The sequence below is a fragment of the Pongo pygmaeus genome, chromosome 8, assembly GCF_028885625.2.
Source record: "Pongo pygmaeus isolate AG05252 chromosome 8, NHGRI_mPonPyg2-v2.0_pri, whole genome shotgun sequence".
Taxonomy (NCBI): domain Eukaryota; kingdom Metazoa; phylum Chordata; class Mammalia; order Primates; family Hominidae; genus Pongo; species Pongo pygmaeus.
This window is the reverse complement of record NC_072381.2, coordinates 102,849,633-102,876,454: the sequence shown is the minus strand read 5'-3', so window position 1 is coordinate 102,876,454 and position 26,822 is coordinate 102,849,633. Positions and strand designations below refer to the sequence as shown.

The following is a 26,822-nucleotide window of genomic DNA, read 5'->3' as shown; positions in this document are numbered from 1 at the left end:
AGCTAAACAGCCTTATGTAAGATTCCCCTCTCTTCAGATATGCATGCATTCCCCTAGGAAGCATGAGGAACCGGTTCCTTTTCCTCTCTGGTTCCCTTGCTGGGAAGCTGACACAAACCTCTGACACACGATCTAAATCTGTCAGAGATTTTGCTTTAACATCACGATGGCTACAGCGTCTCCTGGGGCCGGAAGTTAGCCCCTCCTGCCGCAGAAGCAGACCACCTTCCTGAGGTGCTGTCTTCGCCTTGCAAGCACTTTCACATCTGTCTTCCTGCTTAATCCTCCCAGCAACTGATGGAGGAGGCCGGGCAGGCAGCATGGCTCTGCTTTAAAGAAGAGCAAAGAGGGTTCAGAAGTTAAGTGGCTTTTCCTGAGGACTCATGAGGACACCAGGGGAGCTGGCATCAGGGCCCAGAAGACTGGCAGTTCCAGGCTCACTCTGCTGGAGACTGCATGCCCAGAGCAGCTGGGGAGGCCAGGCATCCACTTGTTCCCATACCAGAACAGCTCCAGGGGCCCCACAGAGCTGCAGGAGAATTCAGTCAAATGCCAGGCAAGTGAGAAGGAGCAAAAAGGCTTTATTGATAAATATGCAGATATGTCTGTCCACAGGGACCTGCTGTGGGGGCCATGACCAGGCTGCAGACCTCCCACTGCCTGGGTTACAGCCAGGACATGGCCCTGTGCAGACCCTGCTACGACAGCCCAGCCGTCCACCACCCGCCTCATCTCTGCCAATTGTGCTGGGGGCAGGGAGAGGCAGAGGCCCGCCTCAGGCTTCCCGAGCCCTGGGGCTCACGGGTGGTTCCCTCCCTTCCAAGGGAGTGGCACTGTGCCCAGGGGAGAGCCAGGGGATGGGGGCAGAGGAGGGAGACAGCAGCTGCTTCAGACCCTGAGCAGAAAACCGGAGTGAGCACAGCTGGCAGCACCAGATGACAGATCTGGGCTCCAGGGGCCTCCTGGCTGGCCCTCGTGGCTCGAACCTGCTGCGGGAGAGAGGCAGGGTGAGGGCCCCGTTCGCCTTTTCTCTGACAAGGTTGCATGGCCCGTGTGTGGCTGCCTGCTCCCTGGGTACCGGGAACTGGTGGCGCACAGTGCCCTGAAAGGCAGGGTCCCTTCATGGCTCACCCACCAGCCACACCGAGGGGAGGGCCCCTGAAGAAAATGACAGCACTGGAAGGCAGCAGCAGGGTGGGGGCCTAGTGTTCCAGGCGGGGCCTCTTCCCAGGGGTCCGTGGGCCCATCAGTCCTGGGGTGGCGGGGGCTGGTTGATGATGACCTGGATGACAAAATCTTTCTGGATCTTGGTCTCCTGGAGCCGTGTGCGGTCTGTGAGCAGCTTCCCGGAGAAGAACCATCTCTGCCATGATGGCTCGATGCCCTCCTGGGCGTGCAGCTGCCTCTTGAGCTGCCCCACCGTGTCAGGCAGGCTGGCGCTGAGCCTTACGTCCTTGCCCGTGGACAGGCGCACCTTCAGCGGGAACTCACGGCGCACGCTGGGTGGAGGCTCGGGGGGCTCCAGGCTCTCCTCCTCCGTGTGCTCCAGCAGCAGGTTCACCGGCGGTGACAGGCAGTAGATGGGCAGCTGGTAGCGATTGCCCAGCTCATCGTAGCATTCACAGAGGGTGCCTGTGGGAGAGGCAGGGCTATCAGAGTCAGCTTAGGGATCCACTATCATGGATTAAATGTTTGGGTCCCCCCAAATTTATATGGTGAAACTCTAACCCCCAATGTGACTGTATTTGGACATGGGGCCTATACAGAAATAATTAAAGTAAAATGAGGTCATAGGGTGGGGCCCTGACCTTCTGATCCCTTGATCAGAAAAATGGTTCTTTTTTTTTTTCTTTTCAAACAATATCTCCCTATGTTGCCTAGGCTAGTCTCAAACTCCTGGGCTCATGCAATCCTCCCACCTCAGCCTCCCGAGCAGCTGAGACTACAGGTGTGCTCTACTGCCCTGGCTTACAGTTCTTGTAGAGACACTAGAGCACTATCTCACTCTCCACTCGCTCCCCATGTGAGGACACAGCAAGAAGGCAGCCACCTGCAAGCCAGCAACAGAGTCCTCACCAAAACCTGAACCGGCCAGCACCATGATGCCGGATTTCCCATCCTCCAGAACTGTGGAAAATAAATGTCTCTTGATTAAGTCACCCAGCATGTGGTATTTTGTTACAGGAGCCTGAGCAGACTAATACACCTGCCATGGCCACCCCATAGTCAGATCTCCCTAGGACAGCCTGATGACCAGGTGTACAGGGCTGGAGTCAGGAAGACCTGAGCTGGCATCCCAGCTCCACCAGGTACTGGCTTGTTCATCCTGGCATATTATTTTTCATTTCTTCACATGTGCCAATTGCTGGGGTTACAGGGATGAATGAAATAGCACAGCTCTGCTCTCCATGGGCCTTAGTGTCCTTACTGGCAAAACGTAATGCATGGAGAAATATGTTTATTGTCTCTTGAGCACCTACTAAGTGCTAAGACTGGACTAAATGATGTTATGTGTATCTTGCTGAATCCTAATAATCATCTCCCCTTTACAGTCGTAAGGCAGTCAGGCTCTAAATTTGAGAAGCTCTTTGCTAAACCCAAGACAGTTAGGAAAGGGAAACATTCAGATTGAAACCCAGGTCTGTGGCCAGGCGCAGTGGCTCACGCCTGTAATCCCAGCACTTCGGGAGGCCAAGCCGGGCAGATCACCCGCGGTTGGAAGTTTGAGACCAGCCTGACCAACATGGAGAAACCCTGTCTCTACTAAAAATACAAAATTAGCTGGGCGTGATGGCGCATGCCTGTAATCCCACCTACTCAGGAGGCTGAGACAGGAGAATCACTTGAACCCAGGAGGCGCAGGTTGCGGTGAGCCGAGATCGCACCACTGCATTCCAGCCTGGGCAACAAGAGCGAAACTCCGTCCCAAAAAAAAAGAAACTCAAGTCTGTGACTCTAGGGCTCCACTGTCACCCTCTGCTTTACATGGCCCCATAAGACTGCTATGAACTTACGTGAGCTAATGCAGTGGAAGTTTCTAGTTCAGTGTCCAGCACATAATAACCCAATAAAAGGTCAGTGCCTTTGGGAGGCTGAGGCCAGTGGATCACTGGAGCTCAGGAGTTTGAGACCAGCCTGGCCAACATGGTGAAACCCCATCTCTACTAAAAATACAAAAATTAGCCAGGCATGGTGGCACATGCCTGTAATTCTAGCTACTCGGGAGGCTGAGGCAGGAGAATTGCTTGAACTCAGGAGGTAAAGGATGCAGTGAGCCGAGATCCCACCACTGAGCCCCAGCCTAGGCAACAGAGCAAGTAAGACTCCATCTCAAAAAAATAATAATAATAAAATAAAATAAAAAGGTCGGTGCCTTGGATGTTCTGGGGTCCCAAAGTGCATTTGTGACACTTCTTTGCAGGTTTGTTGTCTTTCTGTTGTGTCATTAGGCAAGCATAGACTGTGTCTCTTTTTCTTTGTGTACCCACTCCTGGTCCATGCTCAGTAAGGGGTGCTTGAATGAATGAATACGTGAGTAACCACCTGCCCCACCGCTCCACACTCCTCAACAACCTCAAACTGTGCTGGTGATCCCCTAGCTCCAGCGGGGATAAAGCCCTGGCCCTGCCCACTTACCATGAGGCAGGGTGATGCTGGCTCCATCCAGGATGGCCTGGGCCAGCTCGTGGTCGTTGGCTTCAGCAGCATAGGCAGCAGCCTTGAGGGCATCCCAGATCTCCTTGCGGCCCTCGAAGGCAGGCGCTGTGTCCCAGAACTCATCCCGTTTGCTCCGCAGCTGCCCGTCAGTCATGGGGTAGTCGCTCTTCCACTTGAGCCGCTCTTTCTTCAGGGGCTCATTGCGTCCTGGGCAGGACAGAAGGAGAGGCTCAGCATCTCTAAAGCCACTTGAGCTGCAACCTGCCCTCCCCTCCCCAGGCCAGACCCTGAAACCCTGCTGCACTGGCTACTAAGTATTCAGGTCTCTGAAGTCCTTCCTAAATAGCAGGGAAGAGTCAGGAAACTTCACATAACCAACCTAGGGATATAAAATAATTTTGTCAGTAAAGCATATGCTACCATTGTTTTTGTTTTTTGTTTTTGTTTTTTGTTTTTTTTTTTTTGAGACGGAGTTTCACTCTTGTTGCCCAGACTGGAGTGCAATGGCATGATCTCGGCTCACTGCAACCTCCGCCTCCTGGGTTCAAGTGATTCTCCTGCCTCAGCCTCCCGAGTAGCTGGGATTACAGGCGCCCACCACCACACCTGATTAATATTCGTATTTTTAGTAGAGATGGGGTTTCACCATGTTAGTCAGGCTGGTCTCAAACTCCTGACCTCGTGATCCGCCCACCTCAGCCTCCCGAAGTACTGGGATTACACGCATGAGCCACCGCACCCTTCCCACATGATGTGGAGCAGGGCGCGGTAGCTCACACCTGTAATCCCAGCACTTTGAGGGCAGTAGGATTGCTTGAGCCCGGCAGTTCTACACCACCCAGGGCAACATGGTAAAACCCTGTTTCTACAAAAAATTTTTAAAAATTAGCCAGGCATGATGGCACGCTCCTGTAGTTCCAGCTACTTGGGAGGCTGAGATGGGAGAATCACTTGAGCCTGGGAGGTTGAGGCTGCAGTGAGCTGTGATCATGCCACTGCACTCCACCCTGGGCAACAGAGCGAGACCATGTCTCAAAAAAAAAAATTATTAACAATTTTAACATCCTGCTGCTACTAATGTCCCACTTAAAAAAAGGATTTCTAAAGAAATCATGACCAACAAACTCCCCAAAAAATTCCTGCAGCATCTGACAAAGAAAACAGTTCTGTCAAATGTCATTTTTCTTGTTACCCAGCTCCAAGTGACCTCCAAGACAACTCCAAAACACAGCCAAGACTGAGGACAGAGGTATCTCTCAAAGGCTTTTGGAGGCTCAGTCATCTCAAAACTAAAGGCAGAGTGAGCCACAGGAGTGAGATGTGAAGCACTCGGCTTCCACTATAACTCAGGTCCTACAGTGAGAGGAAGAACTGAGGCTGGGGGCCACCACCAGGCTGCTCCCGCTGGCTGGGGCAAAAGGAAGCAAGGAAGAGAACTGCAGGCAGCGACCTCCAGTGAGAAAGAACCCCAGGTAAGCCTTTATTTATATACATGATCCCATTTCATTCTGGCAGTAGCCTTGGGCAGTAGGTATTATTATTGCTATTTCACAGGTGATAGGACAGATTTAGAGAGATTAAATGACTTGCCCCAGGTCACATAGTAAGTGAGTGAGGGTCCCACCTCAGGTCTGACTAAATCCTGTAGTTCATCATCCGAATTCACAGTTACCTGTAGGGGCAGAAAACTCTAAAGCCAAATATTTAATTTAAAGTGTTCCTGGGGTGGTGAGGTGGCAGAAGGAAAGGCAAACCCTCTTTGGAGGAAAACAACTTCAAACCAGGCCTCAAAGAATTCCCAAGATAAAGTTCCAAGAAAAATAAATAAGGTAATAGTTTTTTTAAAAAAAATCTCAATATGCAAGGAAACAAGGCAGTACGAGCTTTACTGGCAAAAACAGCAGACAAAAGAATCAGATTTGCAAAGACTTTGGATAGATTCTGAAATACTGAGTTAAGGGATGAGGACCTTAAAAATATGAATAAGAGATTATAAAGAACGACCAGGGAGATTTTTAAAAAATGTTTAATTTTTGTGGGTGGGTACATAGTAGGTATAACCAAGAAAATCTTAAAAGAACCACATAGAACTTCTAAAAATTAAAAATACAGGCCGGGCCCAGTGGCTCACACCTGTAATCCCAGCACTTTGGGAGGTCAAGGCAGATGGATCACTTGAGCCCAGAAATTCGAGACCAGCCTGAGCAATATGGCAAAAACCTGTCTCTACAAAAAATACAAAAAATTAGTCGGGGATGGTGGCATGCACCTGTAGTCCCAGTTAGTTAGGAGGCTGAGGTGGGAGGATCACCTGAGTCCAGAAAGGTTGAGGCTGCAGTGAGCCATGATCTTGCCACTGCACTCCAACTCCAGCCTGGGTGACAAAGTGAGACCCTGTCTCAAAAAAAAAAAAATAAAATAAAAATAAAGAAAAATACAATATAATTGAGATTCGGATGTCTTTTTTCTTTTTGAGAGACAAGGTCACTCTGTCACCCAGTCTGGAGTGCAGTGGTGTGATCATAGCTCACTGCAGCCTCAAACTCCTGGGCTCAAAGTATTCTCCCCCAGCAGCCTCCCAAGTAGCTGGGACTATATAGGTGACACTATGCCCTGCTAGGTCTAAAATTTTGAACTGAATTTCCAGAAGTATACAATAGGGAAAATGGGAATGAAGCAACATTCAAAGAAATCATGGAGATGTCCACTCCCCCTAAACTGATCTATAAATGTAATACAATTCCAATATAATTCCTGTCAGTTTTTTCCCAAGGAACCTGGCAAACTGATTCTAAATTTTATATAGAAGAACAAAGATGCTCCTAGAAAAGAATCAGGTGGGAGAAGTTGCGCTGCCATGATCAGCATTAATTATAAAGCTACAGTTGGCACAGTACTGGAACAGGGACAGACTGTTGGCAAAAAAAGCCAAACCCCATAAAATATTTGAAGAGATTTATTCTGAGCCAAATGTGAGGGCCATGACTTGTGATGCAGTCTCAGGAGGTTCTGAGAACATGTGCCCAAGGTAGTTGGATTACAGCTTGGTTTTATATGTTTTAGGGAGATTTAAGACATCAATCATTACATGTGAGATATACATTGGTTTGTGTGGAAAGGAGCGACAACTTGAAGGGGTGGGGACTTAAAGGTCATAGGTGGATTTAAAGATGTTCTGGTTGGCAATTGGTTGAAAGAGTTATTATCTTAAGTCCTCGAATCAACAGAAAGGAATGTCTGGGTTAAGACAAGGAATTGTGGGCTGGGCGCGGTGGCTCACGCCTGTAATCCCAACACTTTGGGAGGCCAAGGTGGGCGGATCACCTGAGGTCAGGAGTTCAAGACCAGCCGGGCCAACATTGTGAAATGCCATCTCTACTAAAAATACAAAAATTAATTGGGCATAGCAGCAGGCACCTGTAATCCCAGCTACTCAGGAGGCTGAGGCAGGAGAATCACTTGAACTTGGAAGGCCGAGGTTGCAGTGAGCTGAGATCGTGCCACTGCACTCCAGCCTGGGTAACAAAGCGTGAAACTCCATTTCAAAAAATAATAATAATAATAATAAGGAGTTGTGGAGACCAAGGTTCTTATTATGTAGATGAAATTTCATAGGTGGCCGCCCTTAGAGGCAATAGATGGCAAATGTTTCCTATTCAGACCTTTAACAGGTGCTAGATTTTTTAGCTAATCTCTTCAGGATCAGAAAAAGACCTGGAAAGGGAAGGGGATTCTGTAAAGAAAATGTAACTTCCCGCATAAGAGACAGTTTTGCAGGGCCATTTCAAAATATGTCACAGTCCATTTGAAGGTATAGTCCATTTGAACTTTTATATGGACACACTTTCTTGCTCGGCCCCAACCTTGTCCCAGACACCAGCCCTCTAGGCGACTATCTTCCAGTCCTCCAGCAGGCTAGACAGGAAACTCGCCAGGCTGCTAATCTTCTCTTGCCTACTTCAGATTCCCAGCCATATGAAGACACCCTAGCTGGACGATCAGTTCTTGTTAAGAACCTGATCCCTCAAACTCTACAACCTTGACGGACCGGACCCTACTTAGTCATCTATAGTACCCCAACTGCCATCCGCCTGCAGGACCCTCCCCATTGGGTTCACCATTCCAGAATAAAGCTGTGTCTGTCGGACAGCCAGCCTGATCTCTCCTCTTCCTCCTGGAAGTCACAAGTACTCACCCCTACTTCCCTTAAACTCACCTGCATTCCTAAAGGATAACGGTAACCCTTATAAGCCTAATACATCCTTTCATTTTTATTAGGTCTCTTCTTCCTTACCCTACTCTTTACAACAGGCTTTACGCAGTCACCCACCCCACCCACTTGGACTGCACCCCGAAAACTTGTCATCCCTACTATCTTCTGTCTAGTCATACCTCTATTCACCATTCTTAACTACTCATAAATGCCCTGCCCCTGTTTACACTGCCAGTTTACACTTTTCCTCCAAACCATCGTAGCAGATATCTCCTGGTACTATCCCTAATCTGCCACTCGACTCCCTCTTGGAGTGGATAGATGATCTTTGCTGACAGGGTACCCTCCAATACTTTCACTCTGATAAGTCCTTTTTTTCACTTTTCTACTCACTCTTATCCTTGCCCCCATTCTCCAGTCACTCTCAACCTCTCCCTACCTATCTCCACCACACTATCAATCTCACTCACTCTCTCCTAGCCATTTCTAATCCTTCTTTAACAAACAATTACTGGCTTTGCATTTCTCTTTCCTCCAAAATGGACGAGGCCTCGATTTACTCACTGCTGAAAAAGGAGAACTCTGTATATTTTTAAATGAAGAGTGTTTTTACCTAAATCAATCTGGCTTGGTATATGACAACATAAAAAACTCAAGGAATAGAGCCCAAAAACTCGCCAACCAAGCAAATAGTTACGCTGAACCCCTTTGGACACTCTCTAATTGATGTCCTGGGTTCTCCCAATACTTAGTCCTTTAATACCTGTTTTTCTCCTTCTTTTATTCAGACCTTGTGTCTTCCATTTAGTTTCTCAATTCATACAAAACCACATCCAGGCCATCACTAATCATTCTATACGACAAATGCTCCTTCTAACAACCCCACAATATTACCCTTTACCCCCAAATCTTTCTTCAGTTTAATCTCTCCCACTATAGGTTCCCACGCCACCCCTAATCCCGCTCGAAGCAGCCCTGAGAAACATCGCCCATTATCTCTCCATACCACCCCCAAAAATTTTCGCTGCCCCAACATTTCACCACCATTTTGTTTTGTTTTTCTTATTAATATAAGAAGACAGGAATGTCAGGCCTCTGAGCCCAAGCTAAGCCATCATATCTCCTGTGACCTACACATATACATCCAGATGGCCTGAAGCAACTGAAGATCCACAAAAGAAGTGAAAATAGCCAGTTTCTGCCTTAACTGATGACATTCCACCATTGTGATTTGTTCCTAACTGATCAATTGACTTTGTGACAATACACCCTCCCCGCCCTTGCAGTAATGTACTTTGTGATATTCCCCTGCCCTTGTGAATTACTTTGTACGATACACCCTCCCCACCCTTGAGAAGGTATTTCATAATATCCTCCCCCGCCCTTAAGAAGGTATTTTGTAATATTCTTCCCGCCCTTGAGAATGTACTTTGTAAGATCCACCCCCGGCCCACAAAAAATTGCTCCTAACTCCACCGCCTACCCCAAACCTATAAGAACTAACGATAATGCCACCACCCTTTGCTGACTCTTTTTTCAGACCCAGGCCGCCTGCACCCAGGTGATTAAAAAGCTTTATTGCTCTCACAAAGCCTGTTTGGTGGTCTCTTCACATGGATGCGTGTGACACCGAGTAGCTGGGATTACAGATGTGTACCACCACACCTCGCTAATTTTTGTATCTGTAGTAGAAGTGGGGTTTCACCATGTTGCCAGGTTGGTCTCGAACTCATGACCTCAGGTGATCCACCCGCCTCAGCCTCCCAAAGTGCTGGGATTACATATGTGAGCCACCACGCCTGGACTGTTTTAATGTTAATGCTGCTCAGTTGTGCCTGAAGACACAGTCTGAAGGGAGAAGAGTGTAATGAGGCCTGACTCCCCTTCCCATCATGGCCTGAACTCGTTTTTCAGATTTCTTTGGAATCCCCTTGGCTGAGAAGAGGGGTCCATTCAGCTGGTTGGAGAACTCAGAATTTGTATACAAGACAAATGAGAACAGAGAGTCCAGAAACAGATCCAGGTGTGTACAGGAACTTGCTTGCGGTGAGAAGGAACATTCCTGTTGTAGGTGGGAGGGGAAGATGACTATGTGTGACAAATGATGCTCATGAGAGAAGAGAGAGACCCTCTCATATTGTTTTATATTGTTTTATACTCAGTACCCGTTTTAAGAAAAAACAACAAGGAAGTAAAGCCAAAGACAGGCAGCCCGGTGCCAGGCCCAAAACCAGGCCTGGGCCTGCCTGGCCTAAAACCAGTAGTTAAAAATCAACTCATAACTTAGAAACCGATGTTATTCATAGATTCTAGACATTGTATAGAAGAACACTGTGAAACTCCCTGCCCTGTTCTGTTTCTCTCTGACCACTGGTGCATGCAGCCCCTGTCACGTACCGCCTGCTTGTTAAAATCAATCACGACCCTTTCATGTGAAATCTTTAGCGTTGTGAGCCCTTAAAAGGGACAGAAATTGTGCATTCGGGGAGAGCTCGGATTTTAAGGCAGTAGCTTGCAGATGCTCCCAGCTGAATAAAGCCCTTCCTTCTACAACTCGGTGTCTGAGAGGTTTTGTCTGCGGCTCATCCTGCTACATTTCTTGGTTCTCTGACCGGGAAACGAGGTAACTGACGGACGGCTGAGGCAGCCCCCTAGGCGGCTTAGACCTGCCCTGTGGAGCATCCCTGTGGGGAACTCCGGCCAGTCTGAGTGACGCAATCCGAAGAGCGCTCCCGGGTAGGAAATTGCCCCAGTGGAACGCCTTGCCAAAGCAGCGCGTAGCAGGCCCCCATGGAGGATTAACACAGTGGCTGAACACCGGGAAGGAACTGGCACTTGGAGTCCGGACATCTGAAACTTGGTAAGACTAGTCTTTGGAACTTGCCCCACTCCATCTGAGTGGAAGCGTGGCCTGATCACTCACAACGTGCCTGCATTGGTACTTTTGTTCTGGTTTTGACTTGACTTAGATTGCATGATACTTTGGTTTTTGGTTTTGACCTGGCTTGGATTTCTGGATACTCTGATTTTGGTTTGGTGTAAACTGCAAAAGTGTGTGTGTGCCCTTTTTTCCCTGTTTTTCGTTTTGTGATGTGTGCATGCTGTGAGCATGGTGTTTTGTCTTGAAGAAGCATGGGTCAGGCACAAATAAAGTCCACCCTACTAGGAACTATGTTAAAAAAAAATTTCAAGAGAGAATTTAAGGGAGATTACAGTGTTACTGTGACACCAGGAAAACTTAGAACTTTGTGTGAAATAGACTGGCCAGCATTAGAGGTGGGTTGGCCATCAGAAGGAAGCCTGGACAGGTCCCTTGTTTCAAAAGTATGACACAAGGTAACCTGTAAGCCAAGGCACCCAGACCAGTTTCCATACATAGAGAGTTACAACTGGTTTTAGACCCCCTTCCTTCCCATAGTAGTTAAAAGAACAGCAGCATAAGCGGCTGGCAGAGGCAAGGGAAGACCAGCAGAAAGAAAAAAAGGCCATCTATACCAATTCCAAGTTAATTTAGACTAAATAAGGTCTTATTAATAGCAAAGGATAATTGAAATCCCAAACTTACAAGGTTTTCAACAAAAGTGAAGTTTGCTAAAAGTTAACAGTATAGCATGTATTATGGTAACTTCTAATCTTATGGCCTTAGACAGTCTAGTCCAAAGACATAAAGAAAGTTCGCTTTAAAAAAAGGAATGGTTATCTTCAAAAAAAAAAAAAAAAAAAAAGGGAGAGGCAGAATTTATGTAAAGAGTGTTATATGGTAAATTCTTGTCCTGAAATAAATTAACTGGTTGTTTAAAGAAAAAAAAATGTTTGTAATAAGTCAAAAAGTTGAGACATGTTAAAGAATTGTCAGTGAAAGTCGTGAAAGAAAAAATGTTATAAAAAATTTATGTAAAAAATGTTGTATAATTTAAAAGTAATAAGGCCTCCTGAGTACTATTAAAAAAAAACAGTTTATGTGCAAGGTGTATAAGAAAAGTAAAATATACCTTTGGTAAAAAGATTATAAAGGGGCATAAAAATGTGGATTTTTACCTACATTAAAAGATTTTTAAAAATTATTGTTTTAAAAGTTTAAGCAAGTTTTAAAACGTCAATTATAAAGAAAATTCTGTGTATAAACATATTAGTTAAAATTAAAAAGGTATCATCCAGTTTTTCTGTGAACTAGACATTAAAGTAAAAATGCAACAGGTTTTCCTTAAAGCATCAACCTGCTCTTTTACAAAAATTATAAAAGGTTAAAGAGTCTATAAAATCTTACCTTATGGTCAAACATGAAAAATTGGATAAATATGTCTACAAGGTTTTATTAAAATTAAGTTTAATATTAAAAACACACTAATATAAAGGTAAAATTTAGCTTATCTGGTATAAAAATCATACAGAAACATTATTAAATATAAGATGGTGTTTAGCTTTCTTTGGTCTAAAAACTAATAAAAATTGGTGCTAAAGGAAACATTCATTTTACTAGAGGATCATAAAAGTTAAAGACTTAAAACAAACTTTGGCAATTAAGATAGCATACCAAGATGCAAATGCCTGGTTGAAATGGATCAAATATTCCATCTGCACGTTAAACAAAAGCAATTGTTACGCTTATGCACATGGCAGCCCAGAGACCCTGATTGTCCCCCTTCCACTAAGGTGGTCCTCCAGTCGACCAGGTGTGGGCTGCATGGTAGCTCTTTTCCAGGATTCTACAGCCTAGAGTAATAAGTCATGCCAAACTCTCTCTGCTATAACCTGAAGTCCCTGCGGGTCAGCCCCCGAGGGCTATCCAGCTTCCGTCTCCCAAAACTAAGTGCACTTCGTGTCTCTCACGGCAGGAAGGAGACTTAGCATTCCGTGGAGACCTGAAGGGATGCAGTGAGCTTAAGAATTTTCAAGAGCTTATCAATCAGTCAGCCCTTGTTCATCCCCGAGCGGATGTGTGGTGGTATTGTGGTGGACCTTTACTGGGCACTCTGCTGAATAACTAGAGTGGCACTTGTGCTTTAGTCCATTTGGCTATCCCTTTCACTCTGGCATTTCATCAACCAGAGGAAGAAAAATAATAAGACGTCGTAAAGCGATAGAAGCCCCTTACAGGTCTTTCAACTCTCACATCTATTTAGATGCAATTGGAGCCCCGCAAGGAATACCAGATCAATTTAAAGTTTAAAATCAAATAGTTACAAGATTTAAGTCAGTATTTTGGTAAATGACAGTCAATAAAAATGTAAATTAGATAAACTACATCTATTACACCCAACAGCAAGAGCTTTTCATGAGTTTAAAAAAAAAAATTCATGTCGGCCCCAGCCCTGAGGCTACCTGACCTGACAAAACTCTACACTTTATGTGTCAGAAAGAGAAAAAATGGCAGTTAGAGTTTTAACCCAGACTGTAGGGCCCTGGCCAAGGCTAGTAGCCTATCTCTCAAAACAACTAGACGGGGTTTCCAAAGGCTGGCCCCCATGTCCAAAGGCCCTGGTAGCAACGGCCCTGTTAGCACAAGAAGCAGATAAGCTAACTCTTAGGCAAAACCTAAATGTAAAGTACCCCCATGCTGTGGTGACTTTAATAAATACCAAAGGAGATCATTAGCTAACGAATGCTGGACTAACTAGATACCAAAGCTTGTTCTGTGAAAATCCCCGCATAACCATTGAAGTTTGCAACACCCTAACCCCGCCACCTTACTCCTGGTATCAGAGAGCCCAGTTAAACATAACTGTGTAGAAGTATTGGATTCAGTTTATTCTACGAGGCCCAACCACCGAGACCACACTTAAGCATCAGTAGACTGGGAGCTGTACGTGGATGGGAGCAGCTTCGCCAACCCCCGCAAAGTGACTCTGAAGAAGACGACAAGCCCTGCTCCAGTCACACCCGGAAGCTGACTGGTCCACGCACTGCCAAAGCATGAGGAAACTCATCGCGGGACTCATTTTCCTTAAAATTTAGACTTGTACAGTAAGGACTTCAACTGACCTTCCTCAGGCTGAGAACTGTTTCCAGTATATACATCAAGTCACTGAAGTAAGACAAAAGATTGCTACAGTCCTATTATTTTATGGTTATAAGTGTACCAGGACTCTAAAAGAAACTTGTTTGTATAATGCTATTCTATCCAAGGTATGTAGCCCAGGAAATAACCAACCTGATGCATGTTATGACCCATTTTAAGCCTCCCATGATCACAGTTTTTAAAATAAAATTAAGGACTGGTCCTTTTCTAGGTGACACAAGTAAGGTAATAGCTAGAACAGAAGAAAGAGGGGTCTCCAAAAATGTAACCTTCCAATTTGACGCTTGTGCCACTATTGATAGTAAGCAGCATGGAACAGGATGCGGTTCTCTAAATTGGAAAAAAAGTTACACAGTAAAAAAAAATAAGTATATCTGTCAAGAATCATATTTATGTGAGATGTGTCAGTACTGGTCTTATGTCATTTGGGCTACTTGAAAAGAAGATAAAAAAGATCCTGTTTGGCTCCAAAAAGGAAAAGTCAGCCCCTCCTACATGAGTGGGAGCTGCAACCTTTTAGAATTGATAATCACAAACCCCTCAGACCCAAAGTGGAATTAAAAAAAAAAACATGTAACATTAGGCGTTGATGGAAAAGGACTAGATCCTAGTGTAAGCATCCTAATAAAAGGAGAGGTTCAAAAACGCTCTCCAGAAACAGTATTTCAGACTTTCTATGATGAACTAAATATGCCAGTACCTGAGATTCCAGGAAAAACTAAAAATTTATTTTTGCAATTAGCCGAACATGTTGCCCAGTCTCTACAAGTCACCTCATGTTATGTTTGTGTTGGAACCGTAACAGGAGATCAACGGCCATGGGAAGTCCGAGACTTAGTTCCTACAGACCCAGTTCCTGATGAATTCCTAGCCCAAAAGAACCACCCTGACAATTTTTGGGTTCTAAAAGTCTCAATTATTGGACCGTATTACATAGCTAGAGAAGGAAAAGGATTCACTCATCCTGTAGGGCTGCTTAGTTGTCTTGGGCAAAAGCTGTAAAATGGTACCACAAAAACAGTTACATGGTGGAGTTCCAATTACACAGAAAGAAATCCATTCAGTAAATTTCCAAAGTTGCAGACTGTTTGGGCCCACCCAGAATTCCACCGGGACTGGATGGCCCCTGCCGGGTTATATTGGATATGTGGACACAGAGCTTATGCTAAGCTGCCTGATCAGTGGACAGGTAGCTGGGTAATTGGCACCATTAAGCCATCTTTCTTCTTACTGCCCATAAAAACAGGTAAACTTCTGGGCTTCCCAGTCTATGCTTCCCGTGAAAAACGAAGCATACCCATAGGTGATCGGAAAGATGATAAATGGCCCCCTGAAAAAATTATACAATACTATGGACCCGCCACTTGGGCACAAGATGGCTCATGTGGATATTGAACCCCCATCTACATGCTCAACCGAATCACACGGTTACAAGCTGTTTTAGAAATTATTACTAATAAAACCGGTCAAGCCTTGCCTGGCAAGAGACTCTGATGAGAAATGCTATCTATCAAAATAGACTAGCTCTTGAGTACTTGCTAGCAGCTGAAGGAGGTGTTTGTGAAAAATTTAACCTTACTAATTGTTGTCTACACATAGATGATCACAGGCAAGTAGTTGCGGATATAGTTAAAGATATAACAAAACTGGCACATGCCCCCATGCAAGTGTGGCACGGACTCAATCTGGGAGCCATGTTTGGAAATTGGTTCCCAGCAATAGGAGGATTTAAAACTCTTATAATAAGAGTAATAATAGTAATAGGAACCTGCTTACTGCTCCCTTGTCTGATACCTGTATTTCTCCAAATGATAAAAAACTTCATCACTACCTTAGTTCACCAAAATGCTTCAGCACAAGCATACTATATAAATCACTATCAATCTATTGCACAAAAAGACATAAGTAGCAAAAATAAGAGTGAGAACTCCCACTAATAAAAAGTGAGAGTCTCAAAGGGGGGAAATGAGGGAAGAGAGAGACCTGCTCATATTGTTTTATATTGTTTTATACTCAGTACCTGTTTTAAGAAAAAACAACAAGGAAGTAAAACCAAAGACAGGCAGCCCGGTGCCAGGCCCAAAACCAGGCCTGGGCCTGCCTTGCCTAAACCCAGCAGTTAAAAATCAACTCATAACTTAGAAACCGATGTTATTCATAGATTCCAGACATTGTATAGAAGAACACTGCGAAACTCCCTGCCCTGTTCTGTTTCTCTCTGACCACTGGTGCATGCAGCCCCTGTCACGTACTGCCTGCTTGCTCAAATCAATCACAACCCTTTCATGTGAAATCTTTAGTGTTGTGAGCCCTTAAAAGGGATAGAAATTGTGCATTTGGGGAGCTCGGATTTTAAGGCAGTAGCTTGCCGATGCTCCCAGCTGAATAAAGCCCTTCCTTCTACAACTTGGTGTCTGAGAGGTTTTGTCTGTGGCTCGTCCTGCTACACTGGGACTCTGATGGAAACATGAACTCCAATCCCCACCTCATGTGAGCCACAAAAATCAAAACCAGGTTAATCAAAGGCTTAAGTATGAGGGACAGAAAGGAGACACTGAAGAAACTGAAGGTTACAATTTCATCTAGATATTTTTTATGAAGTTTAGCCTGGAGGTGTTTATGCCTTGACCAAGGAAGTTGCTCCATTTCATGATTTCTGGACTTCTTTTCTCTTTCATTATTTAGCAGGGATGACCCCCTAATAAGAGCTTTGATCCACTAGGAGTCACAATCATTATACAGTGACTCCCTCAGGGACCCCTGGGTATGGGACTTCTGCCTCTTCCCTAAACAGCTGTTTAGCTTCAATGGCATTTTAACTTCTTGAGCTGATTCTACAGGTTCCCTGCCTCCTTCCTCTTTGTCAGATGTCACTTCTTACTGGTCTCTGTCCGTCTGCTGCTCCTAACATGGGGAGAGGGCAGGCCCAGCTCATGGGTCACTCCTAATCTACCGAGGGTTGAGAAAGTGCACAACCAAGCTGTCAGCACTGTCTACAAAAGAGGCTTCCCACAGAAGAAAGAGACCAGGCTTTGTGACATTTAAAAATGTTCACTGTTTGGCCAGCATGGTGGCTGACGCCTATAATCCCAGCACTTTGGGAAGCTGAGGTGGAAGGATCACTTAAGGCCAGGAGGTCACGATCAGCCTGGGCAACAAAGCAAGACCGCTCGTCTCTACAAAAAATAAAAAAAATTAGCCGGGTGTGGTGGCATGTACCTGTAGTCCCAGCTACTCGGGAGGCTGAGATGGGAGGGTCACTTGAGCCCAGGAGGTCAAGGCTGCAGTGAGCTATGACTGCACCACTGCACCCCAGCCTAGGTGACACAGTGAGACCCTGTCTCATAAATAAATAAATAAATAAATAAATGGCCAAGCACAGTGGCTCACGCAGTTAATCCCAGAACTTTGGGAGGCCAAGGCAGGTGGATCGCTTGAGTCCAGGAGTTCGAGACCAGCCTGGTCAACATGGAAAAACCCCATATCTACTAAAAATACAAAAATTATCAGGGCGTGGTTGTGGGCACCTGTAATCCCAGCTATTATGGAGGCGAGGCAGGAGAATCGCTTGAACCCCAGAGACGGAGGTTGCAGTGAGCTGAGATCATGTCACTGTACTCCAGCCTGGGTGACAAGAGTGAGACTCCGTCTCAGAAAAATAAAAAATAAAAAAAATAAAACGTTCACCTTTGGGCTCTATGCCCAACAAGTGAGGTTGCTGGACTGTGACTACAAGGACACCTGAGCTGTAACTGTGCCCATGCATCTCATTTTCTCTTGAGAAGGCTAAAGAACTGACTTTTAAAATAAACACAGCTCCATGATGGCCCCTTTCAAAGTCATCACCTCAGGAGGCCACACACGTGCCTGAAGGATGCTGCCTTGGCTTGCAAACCTCCCGAGCTCCCCCAGAGTAGCCTTCAGGGTCCCCTTCCCGCTACACAACAGCAGCCAGCTTTGCTAGCAGTCACTTCTATGCTTCTCTCCCACTGACAGTTACTGTGAGTGAGCCTCTGCAAGTATTAACAGCGCCTAATTAATGCAGTGACCCAGGATACAGCGGTAACAAACTCCTCACCCTCCAGGTAGGGCCTCTGTGGCTGAAAATCTTATAATGGGCTGGTGAGGGGCAGGGGGCAGGCAGGGTTAATGTAAGCTGAGCCCAGGAATCCAACCATTGCCTTCCCAGTCATCTCTGCACCTCAGAGCCAGCAGAGGGCAGCCGCAGCACCTCTGGGCTGGTGTTGGCTCTCTTCATCAGTGGGTCAAACGCTGCACAAAAATAACTCACCAAGTTCTCCAGGCCCAGAGGTAAGTGTGTACAGGAGACATGCCCAAACATTTGCAGCCCTACACACAGGTGCTTACAATCTTAGCCACGGATACAGACAAACACAGAAAAGGAAGTTTTTCATCTAAGCATATGGACAAGTCGATGATGAACATATTAATTTCATTTACTTAAAAAGATATTGGCTGGCCGCGGTGGCTCACGCCTGTAATCCCAGCACTTTTGAAGGCTGAGGCAGGTGGATCACCTGAGGTCAGGAGTTCGGGAAAGCCTGACCAACATGGTGAAACCTCATCTCTACTAAAAATACAAAAATTAGCCGGGCATGGTGGCACATGCCTGTAATCTCAGCTACTCAGGAGGCTGAGGCAGGAGAATTGCCTGAACCCGGGAGGTGGAGGTTGCAGTGAGCTGAGATCATGCCATTGCACTCCAGCCTGGGCAACAAGAGTGAAACTCCATCTCGGAAAAATGAAAAACAAAAACAAAAAGATACTGCATGGAGTCAAAAAAGTTGGGCAGTGGAAAGTGTGAACATTCATATGCTGCACAAATTGGTGCATGCCTCTGCGAGGTACTGAGAAACTTAAAAATGTCCATCCCTTTGGCTCACCTATTTGGTTTTGAATAATTTATTCAAAGAAAATAATCACAAGTGTGTGGTGAAGACTTATCTACAAAGCTGTTTAACTCAGCACCTTTTTAACAGGGAAAAGCTAGGAACAACCTAATGCACATGGCCAGGAGAAAGGCTACATAAAATATGGGCATCCATTCGAGGCATCAGCGACAGCCACTCTGTGATGGTGAGAAAGGATGCTAACACAGGAAAACGTCCACCATACAGTGAAAAAAGGTCCCAAACAGCAAGCACACAGTGCTCCACCTTTTGATTCAAAAAAAGCATGTATTGGCCAGGTGTGGTGGTTCACCCCTGTAATCCCAGAACTTTGGGAGGCCGAGACAGGCAGATCACTTGAGGTCAGGAGTTCGAGACCAGCTGGGACAACATGGTAAAAACCCATCTCTACAAAAATACAAAAATTAGTCAGGCTTGGTGGTGCGCACCTGCAGTCCCAACTACTCGGGAGCTTGAGGCAGGAGAATTGCTTGAACCGAGGAGGCGGAGGTTGCAGTGAGCCAAGATTGCACCACTGCACTCCAGCCTGGGCCACAGAGTGAGACTGTGTCTCAAAAAAAAAAAAAAAAAAAGGGTGTATAATTATTATTTTTTGCTTGTTTTTAGACAGGGTCTGGCTCTATCACTCAGGCCATGTGATCATAGCTCATTGCAGCCTCAACCTCCTGGGCTCAAGTGATGTTCCCACCTCCGCCTCCTGAGAAGCTGTGATTATAGGCATGTACCACCATGACTGGATAATTTTAAAAATTTTTTTTGTAGAGATGGGGTCTCGCCATGTTGCCCAGGCTGGTCTCAAATTCCTGTCTTCAAGTGATCCTCCTTCCTCTGCCTCCCAAAGTGCTCAGCTGTATAATTATATATATTAAAAAGACAGGAGGGCTGAGCACAGTGGCTCGCACCTATAACCCCAGCACTTTGGGAGACTGAGGCGGGAGGATAACTTGAGCCCAGAAGGTCAAGGCTGCAGTGATCAGCTATGATTACGCCACTATACTCCAGACTGGGTGACAGAGTAAGACCTGGTCTTTAAAAGAGAAAAAAGGCTGGAAGGATTTATATCAAAATGTAAACAGTGGTTATATTTCATTGGCAGTTACCAATGATTTCTTCTTGGTTTATATTTTCCAAGTTTTCTACAATAAGAACGTATTACTTTAATAATAAGAATAATACCATAAAAGTTGTTAATAAGGAAAGAGGATACTTGGAGTTTTGGGGCGCAGCCACGGAAAAGCGGGAAGAGTTTGGGGAGCCGACGGTGGTGGTGACTTGCTAAGCCCATACCCTGTAGGATATCAGTTACTGACAGCTCCCAGAGGCTTTGTCCAGGGCCAGGCAGGCTCTGCTGGTTTCAGCAGCAGGAGCATTTAGTAGCTTCTACTTACATCTCCTGTCCTAGATAAGCTTCAAAGACAGAGTAACAGAAATGGTTCCTGTCCTTAATGAAGCTGACAAAGGCATACAACCTGCACGGGGAGGCAGCAGGGCAACACACCCACAAAAAGCATGCGTTTCTGCAATTGTGCTGGGCAGAGGACAGCAAAAGACATTTTTTGTTTGTTTAAACTTTTTTTTTTTTTTAAATAGAGAGGTCTCCCTATGTTGCCCAGGCTGGTCTCGAACTCCTGGGCTCAAGGGATCCTCCTGTCTCGACCTCCCGAAGTGCTAGGATTACAGGTGTGAGCCACCATGCCCCGCCAACATTTGTGATTGAGTAGAGAATGTATGTGTCTGCGTATAGAGGCAAAGGCTGGGGTCCCAAAGAGTTGTCAAAACCTCCCGTATTAGGATCTCCTGGGGTGCTGGTTCAAAAGACAGATTCTTAGGGCCCACCTCACACCCATGGAACCAGTTACAGGGGCTGGGCTGGGGTATGTACTTGATCTGACTTAAGAACCTATTTGTAAACACAGCAAAACAGGAGTGGAAATGGCATGCCCAGCCACACCTTAACATAAACAGTTCAACACATGGTCTCCAGAGGTGCTGCTGAGAGCTGATTTGGGAGGGAAGAGAGCAAGAGGGCACTACGTCTGGGCTGGAGGAGGATAATGATGGTGGATGCTGTGGTTTGGCCTCAATAATGAATGGTGTCTGGTGATATCACCCCCAAGGGAGGGCATCGAAAGGAGAGTGGGAGACAGAACATTTAAGGTCCTCTCCAAGTTGCCCAGAGCTGGTGTGCATCTATGAGTGTGAGTGTGTATGCGTGTGTGTGTGTTTACTCCCACCACTCAATTCACACTGCTGAACTCAGGATGGCTACACAGAAGAGGAGATTCCAAAAACACAAGGAAGAATGGCAGACCATAGATGAATAGATCCCACTGCCTCACACAGTGCCTGGCCCAGCGTGGTTCTCAGCAAGTATCTGCTGAATCGAGAAAGGAACTGACCGAGGTGCCGTGAGCAGGTGGGGAGGGGTGGAGGAGTTATGGCTCCTGCAGCAGCAGGGAGGCAGGCGGAGGCAGGGGAGAGGTCTGCAGCAGGCTGGCCCCTCCTTCAATTCTTGATCTCAGACCCCAGGAGATGGTTCTTGTGACTTCAGGGACAGGAATAAGTAAGCCACTGGGATGTGACACCAAATCTGAGACCAGCCAAGGGGAGCAGATATTTCCCCAGTCAGGCCACCCAAGCCAGGAGATAGCCCTATTTATACGTGCGGCAATCCCCAAGCTGTTCCACACTTGGTTACCAAGTTCTGTCCCCAGGCCCTTACTCCAGGGATGGGGCCAACAGTGTCCTTCCCAGATGTACCAATTATGTGACAAGTCTGGGCTTGCTCTGGCTGGTGTGAGAGACACGGCTCTCACACTAGACGGGAGAAGGCAGGAACAAGAGCCTCCTTGTCCCAACAGCCTGGCCAGCAAGGGCCCTCTGGCCAGGATACAGACTCGAATCTCTTGTTTCTCCCCTCCCACCCCAGCAGTCACAGCTGAAACACAGGTAGTCTGAAGTGTCCCACCTGGCAGCGGGACCAAGGGGTCAGGAAGAACACAGGGCCCAGAAGAAGGATCAGCCCAGGCGGGAAGGGGGGAGCCAGGGGGTGTGGAGCCCAGGTAATCCCTTCATGAAGCGTGATATTTATAGTTAGACTTAGCAGAGATGATCCTCAGAGCCTGGGTAACTTTTGAAGGGAAAGTGCTGGCCCAGCTCTGGTCAGCTGGGGCCTCCCACGCTCTGGGATTTGGTGGCCTCTTTACAGGCCTGTGGGCCTTTCCTCATCTCAGGCCCCAGCTCAGGGAGGGAAAGGGGTGGAGCCAGTTGCTAAGTGATGGGCCAGGCTTCCTAACGGGCATCTCTGGAGGCAAAGTGGGTCCCAGGTGGTCCTGAGCAGAGCTGAAGGATCAAGGCAGGGTGGCACCCCTGAGAGCCCCCTTCTCGGCTCTAGGATGATGCCCAGCCCACGGCAACAGAAATTCTCTGTATTGATCTTGCTTGTCTGCCTGAGGCTGGGACATCCTGCAGTTCATCTTTTTGATCCTAGAGACAGAGTTAATGCCTGGCATGCTGCACAGGCGAGTGAAATGGGCAGCCAGTTTAGGAAAAGAAGGAGGAGCTGGAGAGGGGAGGCACAGATCAGATGGGAGAGTAGACAGTGCTGTCTGCAAGAAACCCCTGCAAAGGGAAAACAGAGGACTATGTTTTGTGAACAAGCCTCACTGAATAGGAAGAGGCAGGAAGAAAGGGAGTGGGTAGAGGTAGGAGTCCAGGAGGGACAAAACCAGTCACTGAGGTAGGTGTACAGGGAGGAAACCTGCTGGAGGAGGCGGGCCCGGATCCTCTGTGGCCACGGAAGAGACAAAATCGCAGCCAAGAGAAACAGACCTACCCAAGGTCTCAGTGTGCGGGCAGCCACAGATACGGACAAGGGGGCACACATGCGTGAGACAGGGTGTGCTTTCATGGTGCTGCATACAACGTACACATTCATGGGGTCGGCTGCCTGGCTGGGCTCAGGGTGAGCAGGCCTTTTTCTGCTCTCTGGTCTGTGAGTCCAGCCTGGGGGCCCTGGCCACATCTGGCCGGGCTCGGGGAAGGGTGATCTCCCAGGGCTGGGTACTGACCAGCCATCCCCCGACCCATTTCCGGAGGAAAACTGGCCTATCTGATATCAATTACAAACAGAGCCCCCAAATCCTCAGGATATAACTCTAGGGTTTTTGTTTAGTCTCTTTTTGAGACGGAGTCTTGCTTTGTTGCCCAGGCTGGAGTACAGTGATGCAATCTCGGCTCACTGCAACCTCCACCTCCTGGGTTCAAGTGATTTTCCTGCCCCTGCCTCCTGAGTAGCTGGGATTACAGGTGTGTGCCACCACGGCTAATTTTTGTATTTTTAGTAGAGATGGGCCAGGCTGGTCTTGAACTCCTGGCCTCAAGTGATCCGCCTGCCTCAGCCTTTCAAAGTGCTGGGATTATAGGCGTGAGCCACTGCACCCAGCCTAACTCTAGGGTTCTATCCTGCCACGCAACTAACAAGTTTTCTGAGGCTGCTTTGGAGAGAATACTATACTTCACAAGTGGAGTAAGACATAGGTGGGAATTACCGCACTTCCCTTGTTTTAAGCACCTATGTCCCTTTCCTGTAGTCAACACACTCTCATCTTTGCCATGTACTGACATGTTTGCTCTCAAGCGCAGCCAGAGTCCTGGCTTGAATACGAGCAGTTCCAGTGTTAGCAGCTCTGGAGGGAACCCTGATTACATGTGCTTTCTGGCAACCTGGATCATGGATAATTATGTATGTGTAAAGAGACACTGTAGCCTCTCTCTGCAATCTGGCTACTCACATGTGGGCTTCAGAGATGGACAGTGGGGGTTTTCTTTGGCTGCTGACCACCTTTGTGACCATGGGTGGATGACCTCACCAACCTAAGCTTTGGTGTTTCCATCTGTAAAAAGAGCATTAACTCCCACCTCATGGGACTGCTGTAAGGATTAAGTGAGACCACTCTGCCCAGTGCTGAAAAGACAGTAGCTATTGTCATTGGTAACCAAGCCGAGTCAGTAATGCTTTTACCATTACACAATTAAAGGTTACTTTTTTTTTTTTTTCATAAAGTTGCTGTGATTTTGAAAAATGAAAACTGCGAGGCTGGGCGTGATGGCTCACGCCTGTGATCCCAGCACTTGGGAGGCCAAGGCGGGTGGATCAACTGAGGTCAGGAGTTCAAAACGAGCCTGGCCAACATGGTGAAACCCCGTCTCTACTAAAAATACAAAAATTAGCCGGGCGTGGTGGCATATGCCTGTAGTCCCAGTTACTCAGGAGGCTGAGGCAAGAGAATCGCTTGAACCCAGGAGGCGGAGGTTGCAGTGAGCCGAGATCGCGCCACTGCACTCCAGCCTGGGCGACAGAGCAAGACTCTGTCTCAAAAAAAGAAAAGAAAAGAAAAGAAAACTCCTGCCATAGGGATGTCTTGGTCTTTACTTCGCAGTGCAGGAGAATGCAGGGGTTAAATGAGGTCAAGCTCAACAGGGACAGAGAGTGGGCTTGATGGATGTCTGCCTCCTTGTGCTGGTTGCACAGCGTAGGGTCAGCACTTTTCCTGGGGCAGAAAAGGGAGGATGGTGGCTAATAAATAAAACAGGAACTCCCCAGAGGTTGCTAGAAAGGTCTCCCGTATCTGGCTTGCTCCCTTTGCTACCTCAGGACTCCAAGAAGGGGAGGTAGGTTTTCTCAGCCACTGTGCTTTTCACTGCTGGACATAGCAGTCCAACCTCCCTCACTGCTGGTAAAGATGAGGACACAACGGGCACCGGCACGGCAGCCAGGTGCCTGGAAGCGAATGGCACAGCCTGACTTCTGACACTGGGACTCTGTCCCACTGGGTGTCAACTGCCACGAGCGCTCAGACATGCACCACTCCAAGGGGGCACGTCCCCCGAGTATGGCAGAGTCCTGAAGCTGGAAGTGACCTTAAAGTCTTCTGCCCTAGCCACTTTATTTTACAGACAAGGAAATCAAGGCTGAAAGGTGACGTGACTTGTCCCAGACCTGACAGCTGTTTCCCGAGAGAGAGACGGAGACAGAGACAGACAGAGAGAGAGAGAGAGTATGTGTGAGGTGGCTGTGGGGCACAGTAAATTCTTTCTGCCAAACTACTCCACCACCAGGGGAAGCTGAATTATAACTAGAATATGAAAATATCAGGAGCTGAATGCACAGCTCTGAAGAATATGCCAACGGGAAAAGCAGCAAGGAAAACACGCAGCAGGAGCAAGGTGGGAGGAGCTACCAACCTCCCATTGCCCACTAGAGAGGAACAGAATCTAAGAGCTGAGCCCTCCCAGGACAGCTGGGCCAGTGCTATCCACACCTGACTGTGTGCCCTGGTCTCCTGTCAGCATTTTTTTTTTTTTTTTTTCTGAGACAGGGTCTCACTCTGTCACCCAGGCTGGAGTGCAGTGGGTGATCAGGCTCACTGCAGCCTCGATCTCCTGGACTCAAATAATCCTCCCACCTCAGCTTCCCCAGTAGCTGGGACTACAGGTGTGCACCACCATATTTGGCTAATTTTTTTTGATTTTCAGTAGAGATGAGGTTTCACTATGTTGGCCAGGCTGGTCTCGAACTCCTGAGCTCAAGTGATCCGCTTACTTCAGCCTCCCAAAGTGCTGGGACTACAGGTGAGAGCCACCACGCCTGGCCCTCCTGTGGCCTGACAGAAACACACACCTAGGCACCAGGTCGACTCTAATTCAGCATGGCTGGTTTGGAGCTCAGTGATGGAGACTCACCTACTACCCCACAGTCACCCCAGCTTGGGGGCAATTCAGCCTCTGTGCACCTCCTGAACTGAGGTGCTCACCATGCCACAAAGAAGCCTATTTCACTGTTGGATAAATCTAATGGTTAGAAAGTTAATGATGGCTGGGTGTGGTGGCTCACGCCTGTAATCCCAACACTTTGGGAGGCTAAGGTGGGCAGATCTCTTGAGATCAGGAGTTCAAGACCAGCCTGGCCAATATGGTGAAACCCCATCTCTACTAAAAATATAAAAATTAGCCGGGCATGGTGGTGCATGCCTGTAGTCCCAGCTACTTTTGGGGCTAAGGTTGCAGTGAGCTGAGATTGCGCCACTGCACTCCAGACTGGGCAACAGTGAGACTGTCTCAAAAAAAAAAAGGAAGTTAATAGTAATTATAGTTACCCTTTACTGAGCTACCTGGCAGGCCTAGAACAGAGACACACAGGTGCTGAAGGCACAGGTTCTGTCCTCAGGCAGACTTGGGCTTGAACATCAGCTTCATCATTAATTAAAGTGCTAAGTGACCTTGGGCAAATGCCTTAAGCATTCTAGTCTCTTCTAGGAGGTAGGGAGTGTTCTCAGCCACACATCTAAGGGAGATTAGGGGGATTAAAGATACACACAAATATAATCAAGAAGATTATCCATAATAAATCACCTAACACATATGCGTTATATATTATTACACAGAATAAATCACCTAACAGCCCAGGCGATGTCCTAGCATCAAGCCCCACAAGGCTCTTGCTTAAGACATACACACACACACACCCCCACCCACACACACACACGAGCCCCATACTTACCAGAGAATAGAGAGTAGGTTGTTTTTTTTTTTTTTTTTTTTTTTTTTTTTTTTTGAGACGGAGTCTCGCTCTGTCGCCCAGGCTGGAGTGCAGTGGCATGATCTCGACTCACTGCAAGCTCTGCCTCCTGGGTTCACGCCATTCTCCTGCCTCAGCCTCCTGAGTAGCTGGGACTACAGGCGCCCGCCACCACGCCCAGGTAATTTATTTTTTTTATTTTTTTTTAATTTTTAGTAGAGATGGGGTTTCACCACATTAGCCAGAATGGTCTTGATCTCCTGACCTCATGATCCACCCACTTCAGCCTCCCAAAGTGCTGGAATTGCAGGTGTGAGCCACCATGCTTGGCCGGAGAGTAGGTACTTATTACTGTCATCATACAGTTGACCCTTGAACAACATGGGTTTGAATTTTCTTCCACCTCTGCCACTAAGACAGCAA

The 26,822-nt window shown here is 47.0% G+C and overlaps 1 protein-coding gene across 2 annotated transcripts in view; it reads right to left on the bottom strand.

Annotated features, from left to right (window-relative positions):
* Window positions 1-561: 561 nt before the first annotated feature.
* The window catches only part of UBTD1 (ubiquitin domain containing 1), a 70,022-nt gene continuing 43,761 nt past the window's right edge, over window positions 562-26,822 (bottom strand). For both annotated transcript variants that reach the window (XM_054435461.2, XM_054435462.2), the window contains 2 exons: window positions 3,637-3,864; window positions 562-1,632 (listed from right to left, as the gene is read on the bottom strand). In XM_054435461.2, the coding sequence (XP_054291436.1) occupies window positions 1,247-1,632; window positions 3,637-3,864 (614 nt within the window). In that variant the 3' untranslated portion in view covers window positions 562-1,246. The remainder of the gene's footprint in view (window positions 1,633-3,636; window positions 3,865-26,822) is intronic.